The sequence below is a fragment of the Kogia breviceps genome, chromosome 1, assembly GCF_026419965.1.
Source record: "Kogia breviceps isolate mKogBre1 chromosome 1, mKogBre1 haplotype 1, whole genome shotgun sequence".
NCBI lineage: Eukaryota > Metazoa > Chordata > Mammalia > Artiodactyla > Physeteridae > Kogia > Kogia breviceps.
The window spans coordinates 92,376,855-92,401,290 of NC_081310.1; the positions used below are offsets into that span (position 1 = coordinate 92,376,855).

Below are 24,436 nucleotides of genomic sequence, written 5' to 3' on the forward strand. Positions count from 1 at the left end.
TAGCGACAAGACTGCATTGTATGAAAAAAAAATTAACTTCCAGTCCAAGAGAGAATATGTCAAGATCAATGAGGAGCTCAGAGAAGCGAAAGTAATAGAGGGCTTACTATTATGTTCTTGTTGGAAGGGTGGTGAGTGTGAGGAAGGAAGGGAGGCCAGATGGAAAGCGAGAAACAGGTGTGCTCCAGAACAGTATTATCCATTTAGTTCCATCCACTAGTGGCAAACAGACCACAAACCCACAGTCAGCTTACGTTCCTGAGACAGAAGAGATTAAGAATGTAAAAAAGGGAAAAAGAGTTTATTGGGCACCTACTATACATTAATTCCTGAGCACCTGCTCCATGGCAGACAGTGTGTTAGGTATTGGGGATTCAGCAATGGTCAAGGGAGATGCTCTCTCTGCTTCTGTGGAACATAAATTCAAATGCCACTCAGGCTGTGTGCTAGGAACCAGCTATTCCAGGTTCTGGTTTCCCTGTTTAATGGATTTTGCAGTAGCTTCTTTCCCTCCACCCTGCGCCGGCCTTCTGCCGAGTCTCTGTCTTTCCCAGGCCTAGTTCTATCCTCTGTGAGCATGCTGGGATCCCCACGGATTGGTGACACCACCCACCATTGGATGTCTTGCTCGATGCACATTCCTGTAGTTACTGCTGAGTGAGGTCCTGGCAAAAGGAGCTCAATCCTTCATTTAACTTCAGACCTTCTACTTCCCTTTGAAAATGTCTGACTGACATAGTTATTGAGACACCTCAGCCTGAAAAGATCCTAAAGCTTAGAAAAGAGGTGCCCATGTGTGTTTGGTGTCAAACACAAATCACTGGCAATTCTCATCTTCACTTCCTTTTCGGGTGGAGGCACCATGTATTTTAGGGTTCAGGGCATGGGATTAGTGTGGTGTAGAAAGGGCACCTCCCTGGCCCTAACCCCCATCTGTCCTAAGTGCCATGATCCCTAACCTCCGGGGACAAGCTTGGAGCAGTGGAGTCACACAGCCTGAGAGCTGTAAGGGGCAGGGGAGCCAGGTTTGCAGAGTATGTGCATGGGCCTTTTTTTCTGTCTCTATGGAGGATTTCTTGTGTGCATGTCCTTCACCATAATTTGACACATGCCAACATCAAACAACTCTCTGATGGGGCCTCAGTCATGGACCATTTTACAGAACTTGGGGTGACTAGGGACTCTATGGTGAGCTGAACAGCTTAGTTCTTGCTTCAAGGAGTGGGCCTTGTAGGGTCTACCAGGTTCCCCTGAGTATTTGCCCTTTGGCTTTGGGGAAGCCCCGAGGGAGAAAGTCCTTTCCATGTCGCCACAGCCCCTTCCCTTCTGATGAATGATTGCTGTCCTGCTCAGCAAATGCCTCCTGGGGCCCTGCGGGGAGACCAGCCTCCTTTCTGTGGAGACCTTTGGCTGGACTCCTCTGGCTCTCCTAGAGGTGAGAGACAGCGGTTCCTGCAGCCTCAGGCCTGGCACCAGCTCGTCTCTGGTGGATCTAGGACCCTGGTCTCCAACCTCACTCCAGCCAGGGCCTCTGTGTCCCAGAGTGACCTCGCAGGCTCTCCCTCCGACTGGCTCTTCACAGCCCCTGCCGTCGTCGGTGATGTTCGTTCTAGACACGAGCCAATGGATTCCTGAAAGGGGTGTGTGGGCTCCCCTCACCATCTCTGCCCTGGCCTCTGTCTGGTGGCACTCTCCTCTGTGGTCTGGGCAGGGAATGATGATGAACCCGGGCTGCCTGTTGTTTTTGCTTTGTGATATTTAAAGCAACCTAAGCTCTCATTACTGTAATACAGTATGTGCCTGGGCTGGAGGGGGGAGCAGCTTCCCTCCTGGATCAGGGGCGGTTCTGCGATGTTGCAGTGAAGGGCCTGGGAAAGTGCTTGGAGCCATGGCTGATAGAGTTCAAGCACCAGGGCTGAGAGGGGCCGCAGAGTTCCCCAACTCTGGCTCATCCCAGCCCCCTCATTTGAACCAGGAGGGAAAAGAGGTCAGGGAAAGTGATCGCTCAGGCAGTAGCGCGGTTAGTTGCAGAGCTGGGACTAGAACTCGGGTCCTGAGGTGGGTTTGCTGATAGTGGGTGCAGCTTTTGCTTCTGCCTTTTTCCTCATTACTTCAAGATCCGTGTGAGGCCCTGAACTTAATTTTGTATTTGTAATTTTATATTACATTTCTTAATAAAATGGACCCTTCCAATGGTCTAAGCTTCAAGAGCCACAGAATCATCTGCCCCTGCCCAGACCTTTCAACTACACTGAACGCCTGTGTGTGTGAGCAGAAGGGGCAGATGTGAACACTGAGCTGTCCCAGTGCTGTGAGGCCAAACGCAGCTCTGAGGTCCGGTACCTGAGAGGCTCCAGGTCAGCCAATGAGAAACAAGGAGCACAAGTTGGAGGCAGGTGCATTGGATCCTGCAATCCCACTCCTGGGCATATATCTGGAGAAAATTCTAATTAGAAGAGATACATGCACCCCAGTGTTCATTGCAGCACTGTTTACAATATCCAAGACATGGAAGCAACCTAAACGTTCAGCTACAGATGCGTGGATAACGAAGATGTGGTACATGTATACAACAGACTATTACTCAGCCGTAAAAAGGAATGAAATAATGCCATTTGCAGCTACATGGATGGACCTATCATCCTAAGTGAAGTCCGTCAGAGAAAGACAAATATCATATGATATCACTTATATGTGGAATCTGAAATATGATACAAATGAACTTATTTGCAAAACAGAAACAGATTCACAGACATAGAAAATGAAGTTATGGTTACCAAAGGGGGAAGGAGATGGGGGCAATAAATTAGGAGTATGGGATTAGCAGATACAAACTACTATATATAAAATAGATAACCAACAAAGTCCTACTGTATAGCACAGGGAACTATATTTAATATCCTGTAATAAACCATAATGGAAAAGAATATGAAAAAGAATATATATATGTGTGTGTGTGTGTGTGTGTGTGTGTGTATCTGAACCACTTTGCTGTACACCAGAAACTAACACAAATTGTAAATCAACTCTACTTTAGTTTACAAAAGAGGTGGAGGCAGGTAAGGACTGCCTCCTGAAGACAGACTCAATTGCTGGCAACGTGATAGAAATCTCGCAAGTAGAGGAGAGCTGAGCATACCTGTGCCAGAAGAGAATGTCCAATTAAACGGGACTGGGTGGGGAGAATGTGGCAGGACCCAGCCCCTAAACCTCATCAACCATCCATAAGTAACCATAAGTAACCAAAAGCTGTTGCATTTGCTAGTTGTGTGATCTTGGGCAAATTATCGACACTCTGTGTCTCCATCTTCTCATCTGCAAAATGAGGATAATAATAATAAAAATCTCAGAGAGTTGTTATGAGGGCCAAATGAGAAAATGCATATTGCCTGGTATATAATACGTGCTCCAGAAATATTTATTATTACCCTCATAAGCACTGAGAGATGAGAAATATTCTTGCCCTTCAGGGCTCACAGTTTTACTGTGGAGACAAGATTTTTACAGACATATACAAGCACAACTAGGAAGCAATGTAAGTTACTGTATGGTATCTGCTAAGTTACAGAGTATAGATGTGATGGAGTCGAGAGAGGAGACTCCATTATGACCTGGAAGAAGTGCCAAAGAGGAGGTAAGAGACTAGTTGAAAAAGCCGACGAACTCCATGTCTGAGCTGTTAGCAGTGAGACGGATGGGCAACTGCCACTCCTGGCTTCTAAGGACCCCTCTGGTCATCCATTCATCCGCCCAACGCATTCACTGATTATCTCTAGACTCTGCACTGGGAATTCAAAGAAGGAGTGAAAAGGTCCCTCCCTGCAGGAGCTTACACAGTCTAGCTAGGGAGGGAGCATGCAGAGAAATATTGCAACTAACAAATGTTACTTTCATATCTATTTATATCTCCAAGCCAATCATCTGAGCCCAAAGGTGGGATGGGGAGAGTCAGACAGGTGTTCAGAACAAGAGTTTGAAGGAAAGCATGGATCTACTTGGTGAAAAGGGGCAACTCAAAAGCCATGAGGTCTTATTCAAAGAGCTGGTAGGAGTGAGTCTTTCTGCAGGAGAGGTGGAGTTGACTAGAACATTCTGAGACTGAGACTGGGGAAGCTTTGAGGCCAGGATCGGGCAGGCTTTTGGTCTCCCACTTGGCTGTGACAATGAAGGGTCTTTGAGCTGGGCTAGGAATTGGAGAGGGTTAGGCCTGGCAGGTTGGAGAGAGGAGGCTCTTTACACATCAAGAGTAAGTGCCAGGAACTGGTGATGCAAAGGGAAACTTCCTGAAGTCAGATGAAGTCTGCAGATGTTTCATAGCCTTAAATAAACTTTTATTTTCTGCACCTCTTGGTTCAGAGGCTGCCAGTGAAAGTAACATAGAAGGGAATGTCCAGCTAGCAACGTGAAGGAAGCATGAAATAGAAATGGTTAGAGGCTGAACTTCTCTCCATCAGTGACATTATTATTTGGGCAAGGATTGCAGGAGCTGCAGGTGCAGAGGGAGTATGACTTGCTTGAAGAAAACGGTAGCATCCAGGAAAGGAATCCCAGACACTTGGTCCTAACCCAATTGCCAAATGAAGTTTTCAGGCTCTGGGATTTGGGCAGGAACTCCTGAGCTGTATTTGCCCAAGGTCTTGGGGCCCATGAGCCTTCACTCTTAGTGTCTATATGTCCCCATGCCAATAGTTGCATAACACCCCGTCTTCCACTTTGCTCTGCTACTCCTAAACTCAGAGCAAAATGAGAAGATTAAATTTACCACTACTGCTCCACGTCCTTGCCCTGCTTGTTTTTCCTAAGACTTTTGAGTCTAAAAAGATCTTCCAAGTCCCTGAGAGGGTCTACAATGTGTCCGAGCCTGGTAGTGATGGCAAATAAGCTGGTCAGCTCTGAATTCCTCTTTCTCTTTTTCTCTCTCAACCTTGAATGTCTTTGTGAGCCTTTGCCTCTTTCATTGGCCAGACCATTCAAACGTTGGCAATTTTTCATGGTTCCTTATTTTGTACTTTTCCTTCTTGGTCTTTCCTAAAGTCTATTTGTCCTGGTCCACTTGTACATCTCCTCCTCTATCACACCATCCCTGCAGCCATGGCCTGCTGTGAACTTGCTTGCCTGCTATCTTTGTTTTTCCAAATGTTCACGTGTGCCAGCCATGTAAATATCCTGATGCTTTTTTTTGTTGTATTACCTCCAGGTGACCCAACCTATCCTGGGCTCACAATAGATGCCCAATATATACATGTCACCTTGACTACTGATCTTTTTTTTCTTCCTGTGCACCATTCTATTCATAATACCACTACTGATGGCTAAATCTTTTTTTTTTAAACATCTTTATTGGAGTATAATTGCTTTACAACGGTGTGTTAGTTTATGCTTTATAACAGAGTGAATCAGCTATACATATACATGTATCCACATATCTCCTCCCTCTTGTGTCTCCCTCCCAGCCTCCCTATCCCACCCCTCTAGGTGGTCACAAAGCACCGAGCTGATCTCCCTGTGCTATGTGGCTGCTTCCCACTAGCTATCTACTTTACATTTGGTAGTGTATATATGTCCGTGCCACTCTCTCACTTCGTCCCAGCTTACCCTTCCCCCTCCCCATGTCCTCAAGTTCATTCTCTACGTCTGTCTGCCTCTTTATTCCTGTCCTGCCCCTAGGTTCTTCATAACCATTTTTTTTTTAGATCCCATATATATGTGTTAGCATACTAAATCTTAATAAGTACTTACTATCTTCCAGGCACCGGTGCTTTAAGTCCTTTATATGTATCATCTCAATTAATTTTAATTGTGACACCATTTTCTACTTTTACCCATATTTCATACTTTCCAGATCTATAGAAAAGTGTCCTTTTTTTTTTTAAGATTCCACATATAAGCATTATCATAGAATATTTCTCTTTCTCTGTCTGACTTACTTAACTCAGTACGACAATCTCTAGGTCCATCCATGTTGCTGTGAACTTATGGTTACTGGTGGGGGGGGGGAGGTGTGGGGAGGGATAGTTAGGGTGTTTGGGATTGACATGTATACACTGCTATATTTAAAATGGTCAACCAACAAGGACCTACTGTATAGCACAGAGAACTCTGCTCAATATTCTGTAACAACCTAATTGGGTAAAGAATTTGAAAAAGAATAGATACATGTATATGTATCTATATGTATTACTTTGTCATACACCTGAAGCTAACACAACATTGTTAATCAACTATACTCCAATATAAAATAAAAAGTTAAAAAGAATTAACATTGTGCCCAGCAGAAAAAGGAAAGAAAAGTGTCTTGCAATCCAGAGGTTTATAAGTTTCTGGCTGTTTTACAATGACCTGTATCACTGCTGAAAATGTTCGCTGCAGAATATGGTTGCAAAGGCCTAAAAGGTGAAATCCTTGCTTCCTCGTTCAGCTGATCGTTTCAGAGAAGGTGAGGGGTCTCCCTTCTCTTCGTGGCAAGAGCACTGGTGTTAACCCTCATATACAGGAGACTCTGAATATGTTAAGGGAAAGACACCTAGGTTTCTTTGCTGAAAGGGCAGATGCTGGCTGGTGTCTGGCAATGTGGATCCTAGTGTCTCCCTGGAGTTCCTCCTGCAGGGAACTGGAAGCAGTGTTCATTGGCATCACACCAAATCTCTTCTGAGGTTCAGGAGGGTTTCCAATGGCTGGATGAGATTGAATTTATTCCTGTCCCAGAGGTGCTTCAAGCCCATGTTGATGGGGCCTGTGCAAATTAGTAAGCAGCCTGATAGAGTCATGTATTCTTAAGAGGCCAGCACGGCCACGGACCACAAAAATAGGGTAGTCCTGGTGGAAAAGGCATGACCGGAACAAGTTCTTGGCCCTCGCGGCTTTGGGCGGCTGGATTGGAAGGTCTTGGGGTGTGTGTGTGCTCTCTCATGCGGGAACAGAATAGCACTCGATCTAGCAGTGTGATCACATCACTGTCCCCCAAGACGTGGCCACCGCCCTTCTCTCCTCAGACCCAGGCTGGTTTCTGCTGTGCTGGCTCATAGTTAAGTGCATGAGTCTTTCATGACTTCTGAATGACTGTACATAAAGGGTCAAGTCACTTTCTCCAGAGGCAGCATCACTCAGGATGTAACCAGCAAGGTTTAGTGTGCTTGTCAAAGGCGAGGAGTTTGTATTGTTGTTCTTGCCTGTTGTATTACCATTGAAATGACCTGCCAATCAACTGGCACCCACTGTGTAGGTGTTTGCTTATACAAATATAAGGAGATGGATGGGGGAGGCATGCTTTTTGCCCCTAACTTGCAAATTTATTGAGGAGACAAGGCCTAGGCACAGTAAAAATAAAATAGAAATACAAATATACGTGAACATTTGTGAGCCGGGCATTGTTCTAAGTACTTCCTGTGTAATAACTCATTCCGTCCTCACGACATTCTACAGGAGCAGGTGCCATTATTGCCCTCATTTTACAGGTGAGGAAACAGAGAGGCCAAGGTTCAGGAGTGTGTGTGGCCAGGTCTACATACCTGGTGCAGGAGGAGACAGGATTCAAACCCAGCAAGTCTGGCTTTGGCCATGGTGGCTGAGAAGCTGGAGAGCTAGTCCTACCTCTGGGGTAGGGGCCCAGGTGCAATAGGAAGGGGGGATCCAGTGAGCAAGATGCTTCTTCTGGATTCACTGCCAAGCCCTCAAGGGAAAGGCGTCTTGTACTTGTAGACAGTTAGTCTTTCAACTCACTTCTGGGTTTATTGAGAGAGCTGTGTCTCTTGCTAACCATTGTTTCCATCTGACCCCTTTACTGTGTGGCCTAAGTTTTCGTTCTAGGCTTTGAGGCAATGGACAGATTGGTGATAAGTAACAACTTGGCAATGTTCAAAACCCAGCACTCACGTTTGCAAGGAGGCTGTACCTTACTTACCCAAGGAGTTATTTTATTTTATTTATTTTATTTATTTTATTTTATTATACCCGGTTATTTCTTGCCGTGTAATAAATCACCTCACAACGTAGTGGCTTAACACACAACAATCATGTTATTGTTATCATCGCTCATGTTTCTGAGGTGACTGGTCTCAGCTAGGCTGTCTTGCCTGGGGTCTCTCCTGTGGTTGCCACAGCTGGTGGCTGGGACCAGAGCCACCAGGGAGCCTTCTTCACTCACAAGTGTGAGAGTTTCTGCTGCTGTCTGCAGGGACCTCAGCAACGGTATTGGCCAGAAGACCTGCACATGGCTTCTCCACATGGCCTGGCTTCCCTTGTCACATGGCAGTGGGTTCCCAGGGCAAGTCTAAGAGAGAGAGAGAGAGAGAGCGAGAGAGTGAGAGAGAGCCCAGTGGATGTGTATCGCCTTCTGGGACCTGGCTCTGGAGTTTCACAGCCATCACTTTCACTGTATTCATTTTGTTAGAAGCGAGTCACTCAGTCGAGCTTGTATTCAAGAGAAAGGACATTAGATCCTAGCTCTCCATGGGAGAGTGTCAGAGAATTTGTGGACAAATTTGAAAACCATCACAGAGATTTTCCAAATAACTTCATTCTGGTTTAAAGAAATCAGATACTGAGATGGACAGGGCCTAAAGAAGGTGTGTGAACTCAGAGTTTAAGGAAAGAAAAACAGGAGGTTGGGCCAGGGAGAGGCAGTGTCACCAGAGAACCAGTGCTAACCTGGGTGACCAGAGGCCTGGCCCTGCCTCTGACCAGCTGTTGACCATGTGGAGGCCTGTCTGCTTTGGGGGCTGCCCTACCTTCCTCACCTTTAACCACAGAGACTGAGAAATATGGGCATTCAGGTGCCTTCAAGCTTTCGTGGTGGTGGGTCTATACTTTTGAGGACTAATGTCTTCATTTCATAACCTCCAGAACCCTCCGACCGTAGGCCCTCCTGCTGACCTCAGTGTGCTCAATAGTGATGCAGGCAGCCCTTGATCATCAGCACATGCATCAGGGCTCTGAGGAGCCTGGGGTAGAGTGGGGGATGCAGAAAGAAAATGAGAGGGGCTGGGTGGGACAGGTGCCCAAGTGTGGGATAGTGGAAGTCAGCGGTGGGAGTGAAATATCCCTATGAAGAGCCCGGGGCTGCTAGAGCTCAGTGAGGTTAAATGAGCTGCCCAAGGTCTTAGCAGGCCCAGGGATACTGAGCTTCTAACGGACCCTTTTGTGTTTGGAAAATGTCTTGCCTTCACTTTGTATTTACTCTCCTTCCTCTTCCCACTAATCTCAGGATGGCATTAGATTTGACATCCCTAGTGCTTATACTATAGAAAGGATAACAGGCAAATGATGCCACACCATGGATGTTTTGTTGTCCATTCTGCAACCGGCACGGGAAGTGTCTTCTGTGACAGTGATTTCCCTCAGCGTCCTCTACTCTTCCTGGATGGCAAATGAGAGGATGAGATAGCTGTCTGGCTCTTCCCCCACAACCCTCCACTGCTTTGGCAAACTCTAGTTGCCTCCAAAAAAAAAGGTGAAAAGAGTGAGGAAAGCAAAGTGCTCTTCTAACAAAGGCAGGAGCAGAGCTTGCTGTTGCATCCTCCTCTGAGCAGTGAAGGTCACCTTGGGTCATCCTTTGTGCTTAAACACTTAACAGATTGGGCCAGTCTGGGCCTTTGGCTCAGCACTGAGCAGCTACATTTTGAGAAGCAAGAGATTGGGACTCCCAGAGGAAAGCTGGGAATGATAAAGACATCAACAAATCCTTGGGAATCAAGATAAAACATGAGGGTGTTTGGTACAGTGATGCTCTGTGTGTGTGTGTGTGTGTGTGTGTGTGTGTGTGTGTGTGTGTGTGTGTAGGGGGGTGTCGGTGTGGCTCATCTTCTGCCAAAACCAAGCTCATTTCTGCATATTTGTTTGCTGAGTATTAAATACTCCAAAGATTGCTCTTTCTATTTGTTGAATCTGAAATGAAAAATGACTCAGCAGAGAGGAAAACAAGCCTTGAATGCCCTGAATGGCCTCTGAATGAAAATCTATGGCTGTAAAGCATGTGGCTTTTCTTCTCCCCACCAAGTCCTTCAACACACACACAAGCACAAGTACCACACACAGTTGTGCAAACACCACATCTCGAATCAGCTCCAGTTTGACCCAAGTCCCTTTATCTCATTTCCCTTCCCACTCCAGCCTTTCCAGGGCCCTACCCTTTCCTGTAGGAAGATCTGTCCGAGTTTAGGTGGAGGGACCTGGCTTCAGGCCACTGCTGATTTTCCAGAAGGGCAGGCACTTCCTGTTTGGCCCCTTTCACGGGCTCAGTGTGAAGATCCCTCAGGAAAATCTGAGACTTTTTATTCTTCGACAAAGTTGTGGGCACCTCAGATTGTCTCTAGCTTTTGGACCTGGAAAGATGGATTGTCTGGGGAAAATGACTATCTGCCAAATCAGATGTGCCCTGCTTTGTATAGAAACTGTACTCCTGAAAAGTTAAGTACAAACTGGATTTAGGTATACTCAATCATATTCTGAATTACTGGAAGGATTTGCTGTCAAAGGAACCCAGTCGTGGATCCCTTTGTGAAGTGAAGAATTATTTTGTAATGTGGAGACTCCCTCAATGATTTATGAGTTTGGTGAGTAGATGGAACATTATGCTGAATGTTATTTTAAATGTATTGTGTGGAAACTTGTTATTCAAAGGTACCCAGCACTGAAGGCTTGTTCAAAGAATTATTCCGTAATGTGGAAAAACATTTCATGATTTATGAGCTTGGCAAGTTCAGACATTTCTTAAAGTGGGATATACCTCTAGCACTGCTTCAGAGAAAGAGGTGTTTTTTTACTAATAATCAGACCTGGGGGAGAAATGAGAGCTCTACTATCTGTAAGTTACAGTCTCTTCAAAGGGGCTTGGGAGAAACAAAGAACTCAAACTTTCCATTTTGTTAAGGCAAGAAATCTGAAGGGTTGCCTGCTTTGCTTACTTTCCTTATCACCGAGAGGGAATGATGGGGCTGTTTTTCCAAATAAATGCAGTTAACTATTATAGCAACACTTATAAAAGTGTTTCTTTTTACATTTAAATCTATATCTTCTATCTACCTCTCTATCTACCATGTGTCTATTATCTCTCTCTCTCTCTCTCTATTTATCTATCTACCATCTATCAGTCCTATAGTAAAAAACAGACACTGTAGCAGGGTTTGTGTTTTGGAGCACAGAAAGCTGTTGCTCCACTAGTACAGAGAGCCTCATACCATGAGATATCTGGGTGTCTGAGTTAGGTGAGAGACCTTAGCTTCCTGCTCACCCTTTCTCACTCAGTGGTTCAAAAGTCATTTCAGCACTCATCTCCCAGGGTTCGCAGCTGTATCCTCACTCACTCTCCTATTTGAGCACTAGAGTAGAGCTTATTACTCAGGTGTGGTCTGACTTTCCCCCCCAGCTTTATTGAGATATAATTGACATATAACATTGTATAAGTTTAAGGTGTACAGAGTGTTGATTTGATACACTTATATATTGCAAAATTATGATCACCATAGCATTAACTAACACTTTCATCCTGTCGCATAATTACCATTTCCTTTTTGTAGTAAGAACATTTAAGATCTACACTTTGGTACAAAATATAGTATTATTAGCTATAATCACTATGCTGTGCATTAGATCCCCAGAACTTATTCATCTTATAACTGGAAGTTTGTACCCTTTCATCAATACCTCTCCATTCCACCCCACCCCAGCCCCTGGTAACCACCACTCTACTTTCTGATTCTCTGAGTTCGGCTTTTTTAGATTCCACATATAAGTGATAGCATAAAGTAGGAAATGGTCTGACTTTTTAAGGTAGTTGGAAAAGAGGAGTTTGTTACTGCCTCAGCTGTGTATAACCTGGAGCTGCAGGAGACACAGGACTGACCAGGAGCGAGCCCTATCTGTGTGAACTCTCCACAGAATGGGATGGTATCAGGCAGGATGTGCTGATGACTTGCTCTTAAACCATGATGTGGCCCTGACTGTATTTCAGAAAGAGGCCTTTGAAGCTCACACAAATACAGAAATAACTGGTAAGAAGTTTGATTTTAGGTTCTTTTTTAAAAAATTCCTGATAATTTCTGGCTGTGTCTGTCACACTCCCATCTGCCTACGCTTCCATTTACTTCCTGGTTTTTCTGATGCCTTTGATCCATGGCCTGTCTAGATCCTGGTCTGGGCAGTCCTGAGATGGAGAGTCAACCATCTCCCATCGGATCTGGGAGGTCCTGAGTCGTGGCTCCTTTGGAGTCAGTTTGGACTGTTCATCCAGCTTGGCTAGGGCAGGGGATTTTGACTGTGAAGTGGGAAGTGGGGTTCTCATTACACAGGATATATACTCTCTGAGCTACATAGTCATTTGACATTCCTTGGAAACTATTGGGCTGTGGGTGAAGTAACACTGGCTGTGGAGTCAGAGGAACTGGAAAAGTTTTAACTCTGTCTCTAGTTTTGTGACCAGGCAAGTTAGAATTAATCTGATTTTGATGCAGAGAGAAGCAAGATCCCTAACCTTAAATGACTCACAGTCTGGCTTGAAAGACAAGACAGAATTGTAATTCAGCATGATGAGTGGGAACCAGCAGCCAGACCAGGTAAGTCTGCCTAGGCTGTGGATAAAGTGACTTAGGGACTCACTTTCCTGCTTTGTAAAGGCAGGTGGTAATCTCTCCTTTCAGGCTTATTGTAAGGCTTGATGATTATGCATTTGTAGGTATGTACTAAGGGGCAGGTGTTCTAAAAAAAGAAAGGTATAAGTAGCAACTCTCAAACATTTTTTCCTTTGCTTCTCTATTTATCTGCAAGATCTACCAATCAATAATATCTCTCAATACTGCAAGTGATTCTCAAAATATGACAGGTTCACCCAATACCTTGAACCTGTGGGATATGCATGATTGGTTGGAAAGCACCCTTGAGATTCTGATAGACTGCCCACAGGAATTTTTTTTTGTCAGAGAAACCAATGTGAATGACATTAACAGGGAACATATTTTCTTTGTTAAAATCAAAACATCACAAATAAGGCTAGAGTTTCCCTTTGATCACCATTTCCAATCTCCCCTGCCAAATACTATGATCTCTAAGGGAACTAGTATTATCAACATTTGCCTTCTAAGGTTCCTTACTCTATCCTCACATACCAACCTATTTGAGCAGTGGAGTGTACACTAGATTAAAGTTTGTTATCAGCATGGTGTTTAACTTTCTAGATCTTTTATGTATATATAAATGTATGTGAATGTGTGTGTGTATATCCACAAAAGTATATAGTGTGCTTCATATACTTTCAAGCAGTGTGCTTGAAACCTGTTTGTTCACCTAAAAACCATGTCATGGACATCTAACCATGCAATTACATGTGGCTCTAACTCATACTTTTAAGCTATTGCATAGTATTTCATAGCAGGAATATGCCACAGTTTATAGTACTCCCTTATTGATAGAAATTTTTCCAAGTTTTGTTATTTCAAAAAATATTGTACCCACAGTATTCAGGGGTTCCAATTTCTCCACACTCTTGTCTACATTTATTGTCCTTCATTATTTTTTCTTTTGTGATAATAGCCATCATGACAGATGTGAGGTGATATCTCATTGTGGTTTTGATTTGTATCTCCTGATGATTAGCAGTGTTGAGCACTTTTTCATATATCTGTTGGCCATTTGTATGTCTTCTTTGGAGAAATGTCCATTCAAGTCCTTAGCCCATTTTAAGGAATTTTATTAGGTTTTTTTGTTTGTTTGTTTTTCTGTTTGTGTGGGTGTTTCTTTTTTTTTTCTTTTTTGCTATTGAGTTATATGAGTTCCTTATATATTTTGGATATTAATCACTTATTATATTGTTTGCAAACATTTTCTCCTTTTCTGTAGGTTGCCTTTTCATTCTGTTGATTGTTTGCTCTGCAAAAGCTTTTTGGTTTGAGGTAGTTTCACTTGTTTATTTTTGTTTGTGCTGCCAGAACTTTTGGAGTCATATCAATGTAGTCATTTCCAAGGCCACTGTTGTGAAACTTTTCCTCTGTGTTTTTTTCTAGAAGTTTAACGTTTCAGGTCTTACATTTAAGTCTTTAATTCACTTTGAGTTGATTTTTGTGTATGGTGTAAGATAAGGGTTCAATTTCATTCTTTTTCATGTGGGTACCTAGTTTTCTTAATACAATTTATTTAAGAGTCTCATTTTTCCCCATTATATAATTTTGGCATCCTTCTTGAAGATCAGTTGGCCACAGCCTCTATGGAAAACAGTATGGAGATTCCTCAAAAATTAAATATAGAACTACCACATGACCCAGCAATCCCACTTCTGGGCATTTATCCAAGATAGTTAAAATCAGGATCTTGAAGAAATATTAGCACTCCCATGTTCATTGTAGCATTATTCACAATAGTCAATATGTGGACATAAACTAAATGTTGACAAATGAATGGATAAAGAAAATGTGGCTTCTACATACACTGGAATATTATTTAGCCTTAAAAAAGAAAATTTTGCAATATGCAACAACATGGATGAACCTTGAGGATATTATGTTAAGGGAAATAAGTCAGTCACAAAAAGACAAATAGTACATGATACCAATAATGTCAAATTCATAGAATTAACGAGTGGAGCAGTGGTTTCCAGAGGCTAAGGGGAGGAGGAAATGGAGAGTTAATCAACAGGCATAAAGTTTCAGTTAAGCAAGATGAGTAGGTTCCAGAGATCTGATGTACAACATTATACCTATAGTCAACAATAATGTGTTGCACACTTAAAAATTTGTTGAGGCGTGAATGGATTAAATGCTCCAACCAAAAGACACAGGGTTGCTGAATGGATACAAAACCAGGCCTCATATATATGCTGTCTACAAGAGACCCACTTCAGACCTAGGGACACATACAGACTGAAAGTGAGGGGATGGAAAAAGATATTCCATGCAAATGGAAATCAAAAAAAGCTGGAGTAGCAATACTTATATCAGATAAAATAGACTTTAAAATAAAGAATGTTACAAGAGACAAGGAAGGACATTACATAATGATCAAGGGATCAATCCAAGAAGATATAACAATTATAAATATATATGCACCCAACATAGGATCACCTCAATACATAAGGCAACTGCTATCAGCTACAAAAGAGGAAATTGACAGCAACACAATAATAGTGGGAGACTTTAACACCTCACTTACACCAATGGACAGATCATCCAAAATGAGAATAAATAAGGAAACAGAAGCTTTAAATGACACAATAGAGCAGATAGATTTAATTGATATTTATAGGACATTCCATCCAAAAACAGCAGATTACACTTTCTTCTCAAGTGCACATGGAACATTCTCCAGGATAGATCACATCTTGGGTCACAAATCAAGTCTCAGTAAATTTAAGAAAATTGAAACCATATCAAGCATCTATTCTGACCACAACGCTATGAGATTAGAAATGAATTACAGGGAAAAAAATATAAAAAACACAAACACATGGAGGCTGAACAATATGATACTAAATAACCAAGACATCACTGAAGAAATCAAAGAGGAAATAAAAAAGTACCTAGAGACAAATGACAATGAAAACACAATGATCCAAAACCTATGGGATGCGGCAAAAGCAGTTCTAAGAGGGAAGTTTATAGCTATACAACTACCTCAAGAAACAAGAAAAATCTCAAATAAACAATTTAACCTTACACCTAAAGGAATTAGAGAAAGAAGAAGGAACAAAACCCAAAGTTAGCAGAAGGAAAGAAATCATACAGGTCAGAGCAGAAATAAATGAAACAGAAACAAAGAAAACAATAGCAAAGATCAATACAACTAAAAGCTGGTTCTTTGAGAAGATAAACAAAATTGATAAACCATTAGCCAGACTCATCAAGAAAAAGAGGGAGAGGACTCAAATTAATAAAATTAGAAATGAAAAAGGAGAAGTTACAACACACACTGCAGAAATACAAAACATCCTAAGAGACTACTACAAGCAACTCTATGCCAATAAAATGAGCAACCTGGAAGAAATGGACAACTTCTTAGAAAGGTATAACCTTCCAACACTGAACCAGGGAGAAATAGAAAACATGAACAGACCAATCACAAGTAATGAAATTGAAACTGTGATTAAATATCTTCCAACAAACAAAAGTCCAGGACCAGATGGCTTCACAGGTGAATTCTATCAAACATTTAGTGAAGAGCTAACACCCATCCTTCTCAAACTCTTCCAAAACATTGCAGAGGAAGGAGCACTCCCAAACTCATTCTGTGAGGCCACCATCACCCTGATACCAAAACCAGACAAAGATACTACCAAAAAAGAAAATTACAGACCAATATCACTGATGAATAGAGATGCAGAAATCCTCAACAAAATACTAGAAAACAGAATCCAACAACACATCAAAAGGATCATACACCATGATCAAGTGGGATTTATCCCAGGGATGCAAGAATTCTTCAATATAAACAAATCAATCAATGTGATACACCATACTAACAAATTGAAGAAAAACCATAGGATCATCTCAATAGATGCAGAAAAAGGTTTTAACAAAATTCAACACCCATTTATGATAAAAACTCTCCAGAAAGTGGGCATAGAGGGAACCTACCTCAAAATTATAAAGGCCATATATGATAAACCCACAGCAAACATGATTCTCAATGGTGAAAAACTGAAAGCATTTCCTCAAGATCAGGAACAAGACAAGGATGTCCACTCTCACCACTATTATTCAGCATAGTTTTGGAAGCCCTAGCCATGGCAATCAGAGAATAAAAAGAAATAAAAGGAATACAAATTGGAAAAGAAGAAGTAAAACTGTCACTCTTTGCAGATGACATGATACTATATAAAGGGAATCCTAAAGATGCCCCCAGAAAACTACTAGAGCTCATCAATGAATTTGGTAAAGTTGTAGGATACAAAATTAATGCACAGAAATCTCTTGCATTCCTATACACTAATGATGAAAAATATGAAAGAGAAATTAAGGAAACACTCCCATTTACCATTGTAACAAAAAGAATAAAATAACTAGGAATAACCTACCTAGGGAGACAAAAGACCTGTATGCAGAAAACTAAGACACTGATGAAAGAAATTAAAGATGATACAAACAGATGGAGAGATATACCATGTTCTTGGATTGGAAGAGTCAACATTTTGAAAATGACTCTACTACCCAAAGCAATCTACAGATTCAATGCATTCCCTATCAAATTACCAATGGCATTTTTTACAGAACTAGAACAAAAAATCTTAAAATTTGTTTGGAGACATAAAAGACCCCGAATAGCTAAAGCAGTCTTGAGGGAATAAAACGGAGCTGGAGGAATCAGGCTCCCTGACTTCAGACTATACTACAAAGCTGCAGGAATCAAAACAATATGGTACTGGCACACAAACAGAAACATAGATCAATGGAACAGGATAGAAAGCCCAGAGATAAACCCACACACTATGGTCAACTAATCTATGATAAAGGAGCCAAGGATATACAATGGAGAAAAGACAGTCTCTTCAATAAGTGGTGCTGGGAAAACCAGACAGCTCATGTAAAAGATTGAAATTAGAACACTCTGTAACACCATACACAAAAATAAACTCAGAATGGATTAGAGACCTAAATGTAAGGCCAGACACTATAAAACTCTTAGAGGAAACATAGGAAGAACACTCTTTGACATAAATCACAGCAAGATCCTTTTTTGATCCACCTCCTAGAGTAATGGAAATAAAAACATAAATAAACAAATGGGACCTAAAGAAACTTAAAAGCTTTTGCACAGCAAAGGAAACCATAAACAAGATGAAAAGACAACCCTCAGAATGGGAGAAAACATTTTCAAACAAATCAACGGACAAAGGGTTAATCTCCAAAATTTACAAGCAGCTCACGCACCTCAATATCAAGAAAACAAACAATCCAATCCAAAAATGGGCAGAAGATCTAAATAGACATTTCTCCAAAGAAGACATACAGATGGCCAAGAAGCACATGAAAAGCTGCTCAACATCACTAATTATTAGAGAAATGCAAATCAAAACTACAATGAGGTTTCACTTCACACCAGTTAGAATGGACATCATCAGAAAATCTACAAACAACAAATGCTGGAGAGGGTGTGGAGAAAAGGGTACCCTCTTGCACTGTTGGTGGGAATGTAAATTGATACAACCACTATGGAGGTTCCTTAAAAAACTAAAAATAGAATTACCATATGATCCAGCAATCCCACTACTGGACATGTACCCAGAGGAAACCATAATTCAAAAAGACACATGCACCCCAATGTTCATTGCAGCACTATTTGTAATATCCAGGTCATGGAAGCAACCTAAATGCCCATTGACAGACGAATGGATAAAGAAGATTTGTTACATATATACAATGGAATATTACTCAGCCATAAAAAGTAATGAAATTGGGTCATTTGTTGAGACGTGGATGGATCTAGAGACTGTCATACAGAGTGAAGTAAGTCAGAAAGAGAAAAACAAATATCGTACATTAACACATATCTGTGGAGCCTAGAAAAATGGTACAGATGAACCAGTCTGCAGGGCAGAAATTGAGACAGAAATGTAGAGACCAAACATAAGGACACCAAGGGGGGAAAGCGGCAGAGGGGTGAAGGGAGTAGTGTGATGAATTGTGTGATTGGGATTGACATGTATACACTGATGTGTATAAATTTGATGACTAATAAGAACCTGCTGTATAAAAAAATAAATAAAATTAAATTTAAAAATTAAAAAAATAAAAATATAAAAATTTTGTTGATGGAAGGTCATATTAATTGTTCTTACCATAATAAAATAAATTTTTAAAAAATATTGCAAAGTACTTCTTTGTGCCTACTTCATTGTGCACATATGTAAATATTTCCCTAGGGTAAATAATAAGTGAAATGTATGGATCAGAGTCTATAGATATGTTTTAATTTAAATTATCTTTCAATTTGTATACCCAGTGGCAGAGTATGAGAGTATCTATGTCTCCACACTACTGCCAAATTTCATAGTTTCACACAAAATTTTGCCAATCTGATGGATAAAATTGGTATTCAACTACTGCTTTAATGTTTGTCTTTCTGATTCTAGTGAGGTTGAGTGCTTTTAGATGTTTACTGACATTATATTTTTTCCTCTATTAAATGCTTTTTATTGACTTGGCCCATTTTTCTAGTGGTTTTTTAAAAAATGATTTATAGAGGTTATTTATTTATACCAGAAAAATACATACACATTGTTTTGTTCTAAAATTTCAAATATTTATCTTAGCCTGTTGCTTGTCTATTAAGTTTATGATGTCATTTACCTCAAAGATGTTTTGAATTTTGATGAAAAAATTTATCACTCTTTTCATTTGTGGATTTTACTTTCTATGTCTCATTTATGCAGGTTTTCCTTTAGGTCACAGCAGATTCTGAATATTTTCCAGAAATAATTTTATAGTTCTATTTTTACATTTTGGGCTCTTTATTTTTGTGTGAGATATGAAGATACCTTTATTTGTTTTTGAAAATGCTATTGAATCATCTGAAACTTTTCACTAATTCTAAATGCCCCTTTTCTCATATAGAAAGTTCCCACTTATATATGAGTCTTTTCTTGTGTATATGAGTATTGTCTGTTCTCTTCATTGTTCTATTTATCTATGTCTTTGTTAATCCTGTATTTAGGGAGGCCTTTCCTGACCACCTTACCTGAAATAGCACTCATCCATTCTCCATCACATTACAGCATTTTATTGTCTTCACGGCATGTATATCTCTTTAGGTTTCTTATTTATTTACTTGTTTGCTTGTGTATTATAAGCTCCATGATGATAGGGGTCTTCTCTGCCTTTTTTAGCACCTAGAACAGCACCTAATAGACTTTCAGAAAATAGTTGCTGAGTGAATGAATGAAGACCAATGACTCTTTATTTTTATTTTTAAGGTTTGAATAAATTTTTTTTTGTCAAAGGAATTTGAACTCTTAACCAAAGAAGTGGGTAGAGAAGGACCTTTTATCTTCTTGAAATTCTTCCATGTATGTTTATGGATTCTATTCACATGTCACATTGCTTAAATATTGAACCTTTGGAAAAATTCATTCAAAGAGGCAGAAAAGGGTGATGTCTGTTTATTACAAGCTTTGGGGATACTTTCGTTTAGGGTATGGAATTTGGAATAGCCAGATACACTTACTGAATAGGTGGCTCACGACAATCATTAATTCATTCTGCAACTATTTATCTAGCACTCTGGTAAGTTCTGGGAATGCAATGGTGAATAAAATAAACATGGAGCTTATGGGGGTGCAGACACTAATAAGACAACCACAACAATGGATATACAATTATAAACTATGATCATTTCTATGCAGAAGAATTATAAGATTCTTTCAGTGCCTGTACAATCAAGGGGGTAAGAGAATATTTCACTGAGGAAGTAACCATTGAATGGAGATTTGAACCAGATGAAGAGAGGAATGAAACTTTTTAACAGAGGCCCTGAGGTGGTAGGAAATTAAAGAAAAAAATTAAAGAAGTCTGAAAGTAGCTAAATAGAAAGGTTGAGCAGGAGTGTAGCTCTGGTGATGTAGCAGAGGCCAGATCAAAGGAGAGTGTAGTTTTTTAAGGAACCTCCATACTGTTCTCCATAGTTGCTGTACTATACGACCCAGCAATCCCACTACTGGGCATACACCCTGAGAAAACCATAATTCAAAAAGAGTCATGTACCAAAGTGTTCATTGCAGCTCTATTTACAATAGCCAGGACATGGAAGCAACCTAAGTGTCCATCAACAGATGAATGGATAAAGAAGATGTGGCACATATATACAATGGAATATTACTCAGCCATAAAAAGAAACAAAATTGAGTTATTTGTAATGAGGTGGATGGACCTAGAGTCTGTCATACAGAGTGAAGTAAGTCAGAGAAAAACAAATACCGTATGCTAACACATATATATGGAATCTAAGGAAAAACAAAAAAGGTCATGAAGAACCTAGGGGTAAGACAAGAATAAAGACACAGACCTACTAGAGAATGGACTTGAGGATATGCGGAGGGGGAAGGGTAAGCTGTGACAAAGTGAGAAAGTGGCATGGACATATATACACTACCAAACGTAAAATAGATAGCTAGTGTGAAGTGGCTGCATAGCACAGGGAGATCAGCTCGGTGCTTTGTGACCACCTAGAGGGGTGGGATAGGGAGGGTGGGAGGGAGGGAGATGCAAGAGGGAAGAGATATGGGAACATATGTATATGTATAACTGATTTACTTTGTTATAAAGCAGCAACTAACACACCACTGTAAAGCAATTATACTCCAATAAAGATGTTTAAAAAAAAGAAAAGGAGAGTGTAGTATAATGAAAAACAAAGACAAAAACAAAATAAACAACAACAAAAGGACCTAAGTGGATTTTAGAGTAATACAAACCCTGGGTTCATGTATGAGTTTTGGTGCCTATCAGCTGTGTAATCAGATCAGTTTTAACCTCTTCCTCCTCAATTACCTTACTGATGAAAACAAACCTCATTGGGTTACTGTGAATATTACATGAGCCAGTCCTTGGCACGTGTTAGATATCCATGATATAGTTATAGTACTCCTAGGTTTGTTAATGGTTCTTTTGTGTTTGTTAGCTGCTGGACACCCTAATTTTAAGCAAACAAAGCAGAAATAATCACTGGTATTGGAGATTCACAGCCTGCAACCAAGTAAGAGTTTCCAAAAGAAAATTCAGTCAACACTTTTTGAGCAACTTGTGAATCCTTAGTTCAGTTAAAATCTGTTTTTGAGCATCTCCTTTGTACGAGATATAATGTATTCTTTTGGAGATACAAGAATGAGTCATTTTGAAGCTAATGATTAAACGGGTAATTTTATAACAATGTTATGGAGGATCTAATAGAAGCAAATTCAGTGTGTGAAGGGAATGAGGTGTAGGAGACAGTCCTTGAAGAAGGAACCACTGGGGAAGGTCATGGAGGGGAGAAAGTAATGGCCAAAAACCCACAAAGAAGGTGTCATGAAAGGGAATTGCAGCACTCTTCTTCAAAAAGCTGCTAAGAGAGGGTGGTTACCCAAGGCAGTGCTCGCAAGGCTGAATGGCTGCCCACAAAGAGCTCAGATCTTCGTAGAAGGACATCCTGGATCATGCTCATGGGTTAGTGCTAGACTACAGCCAAGATCAATGTCTCCAAGGTCTGCCTGTGTGTTTCTGGGCATGTTTTTGGTGGTCTCATTTATAGCAACGCAGTGTTCCTGCTGCTGGCAGTGAGTAGGCACTGAGACATATTTTATCTCTCCAAATCAATGCCATGAAACTATGGTCATCACCCTTTTGTGGTCTGTGGATCACTTGCCCCTGCCCCCTACCATGATGCCACTTTAGTCTTTTGTATTTGATTAGTTTTTGGCTCCATCCTCTTCACGCAGAACTATCTGAATACCTTTTTTTTTTTTTTTCTTACCACTTTGGGTGGGTTAGAATTCTATTACCTAGAAAACATCATAGAAAGCTCCTGTTTCCTAAAAAAAGTGTCTTAGCTATGTCATCCTATTATTTACTCTATTCCCATTATTGCCCATTAAAATCTTATTCATCCTCCAAGAATCTGATCAGACTCTGATTTCCTCATGAAACCTTCTCGGATCACTCAAGCTTAAAGGGATTTTGTCTCCCTTTATAATTTTGTTTTACATATTTTTCCTAACAGTGGATCCAGTGTTTGTTGACTATTAGTGTTACCTGGAAGAGAGTTTCTTTTTCTTTTTCTTTTTTTTTTTTTTTGCGGTACGCGGGCCTCTCACTGTGGTGGCCTCTCCCGTTGCGGAGCACAGGCTCCGGACGCGCAGGCTCAGCGGCCATGGCTCACGGGCCCAGCCGCTCCGCGGCATGTGGGATCTTCCCGGACCGGGGCACGAACCCGCGTCCCCTGCATCGGCAGGCGGACTTTCAACCACTGCGCCACCAGGGAAGCCCGAGAATTTCTTTTTTAAATAAACTTTATTCTTGAACAGTTTTATATTTACAGAATCATTGCAAAGATGGTACATAGATTTCCTATTTACCCACTACCCAAGTTCCCCTATTATTAACATCTTACATTAGTGTAGTACATATGTCATAGTTAATGAACCAATATTGACACATCATTATTAACTAAAGTCTCTACTTTATTCAGATTTCCTCAGTTTTCCCCAAATGTCCTTTGTCTGTTCAAGCATCCCATCCAGGATGTCACATTACATTTAGTCGTCCTGTCTTCTTTGGCTCCCTTAGCTGTGTCAGTTTCCCAGACTTTCTAGTCTTGGGTGACCATGACAGTTTTGAGGATTATGTATCAGGAATTTTGTAGAATTTCCCTCAATTGGGATTTGTCTGATGTGTTTCTCATGATTAGGCTGGAGTAATGTGTTTTTGGGAAAAAGACCACAGAGGCTAAGTGCCATTCTCATCACATCATATCAAGGATACATACTATCAGTGTGACTTATCAAAGTTGATGCTAACCTTGATCACCTGGCTTGAGGTAGTGTTTGTCATGTTTCTCTACTGAAAAATTACCTTCTCCATTTCCATACTGCACTCTTTGAAGAAAGTCACTGTGTGCAGCTTACACTTAAGGAGTCGGGGGTGGGGAAGTGAGAGGGGTGGTTATGTACCACCTCTTTAAGAGTAGAGAGTATCTACATAATTATTTAGAATTCTTTTGCATGAGAAATTTGTCTATTCTCCTCCATTTGTTTATTCAATCATTTATTTATATCAACATGGACTTGTAACTATTTATTTTATATCTTGAGTTATAATCCAATACTACTGTACTCATTTTGTTGCTTAAGTTATTCCAGCTTTGGCCACTGAGAACTCCTTCTATTGGCTCTGTGTTCCTTTGCCATATCCCCATCGTTTTTGTGTATGCTTTCTCAATTTGGGGAACTAAAAGATTCTCCAGGCTCATCTGGCACTAAAATATTCTCCAAGATCATCATATTTCCTGCCCCAGTCCTGGAATTAGCAGTTTCTCCAAGGAACCCTGGTTCCTTTTATAGGAGAATGGTATTAGAAGTCAAGATCTGGGTACTAGGTTTGCTCGTTGTTATTGGGGTGTCATTGCTTCTAGGCCCTCTTAACTTATATAGCAAGGAGATAGATATATGTGTGTGTGTACTAACCTGTGTGTACACATATCTATAAATATTTCCATATGTGACCGTCTATATCTCTATTAAGCTAAACGTGAGTTCATGCTGATGTCTCAACTCTAATCCACTAATAACATGGATTATTCTAGGGGAGCTTAAAAATACAGAATTTCAGGTACCATTCCAGAGCTAATAAATTAGGATAAATATTGACCTTACATCTTTTGAAAGGCAAACACATTAACATCATTGAATGCTTTTCTTGGTTTAATATTGGAATCAATATTAAAAGTATGAAAAAACATTGTAAATGTAAGTTTTACTTTATCACCAATC

General features: G+C 40.8%; 1 protein-coding gene across 2 annotated transcripts in view; it reads left to right on the forward strand.

Annotated features, from left to right (window-relative positions):
- The window catches only part of DDR2 (discoidin domain receptor tyrosine kinase 2), a 156,407-nt gene that overhangs the window by 73,906 nt on the left and 58,065 nt on the right, over positions 1-24,436 (forward strand). Inside the window, exon 1 of one of the 2 annotated variants that reach the window (XM_067040055.1) lies at positions 10,218-10,550. The exons of the other annotated variant lie outside the window; for it this stretch is intronic. Within the exon in view, the coding sequence (XP_066896156.1) occupies positions 10,542-10,550 (9 nt within the window). The 5' untranslated portion in view covers positions 10,218-10,541. Of the gene's footprint in view, positions 1-10,217; positions 10,551-24,436 lie in introns of those variants that run through there. 2 annotated transcript variants of the gene reach the window in all.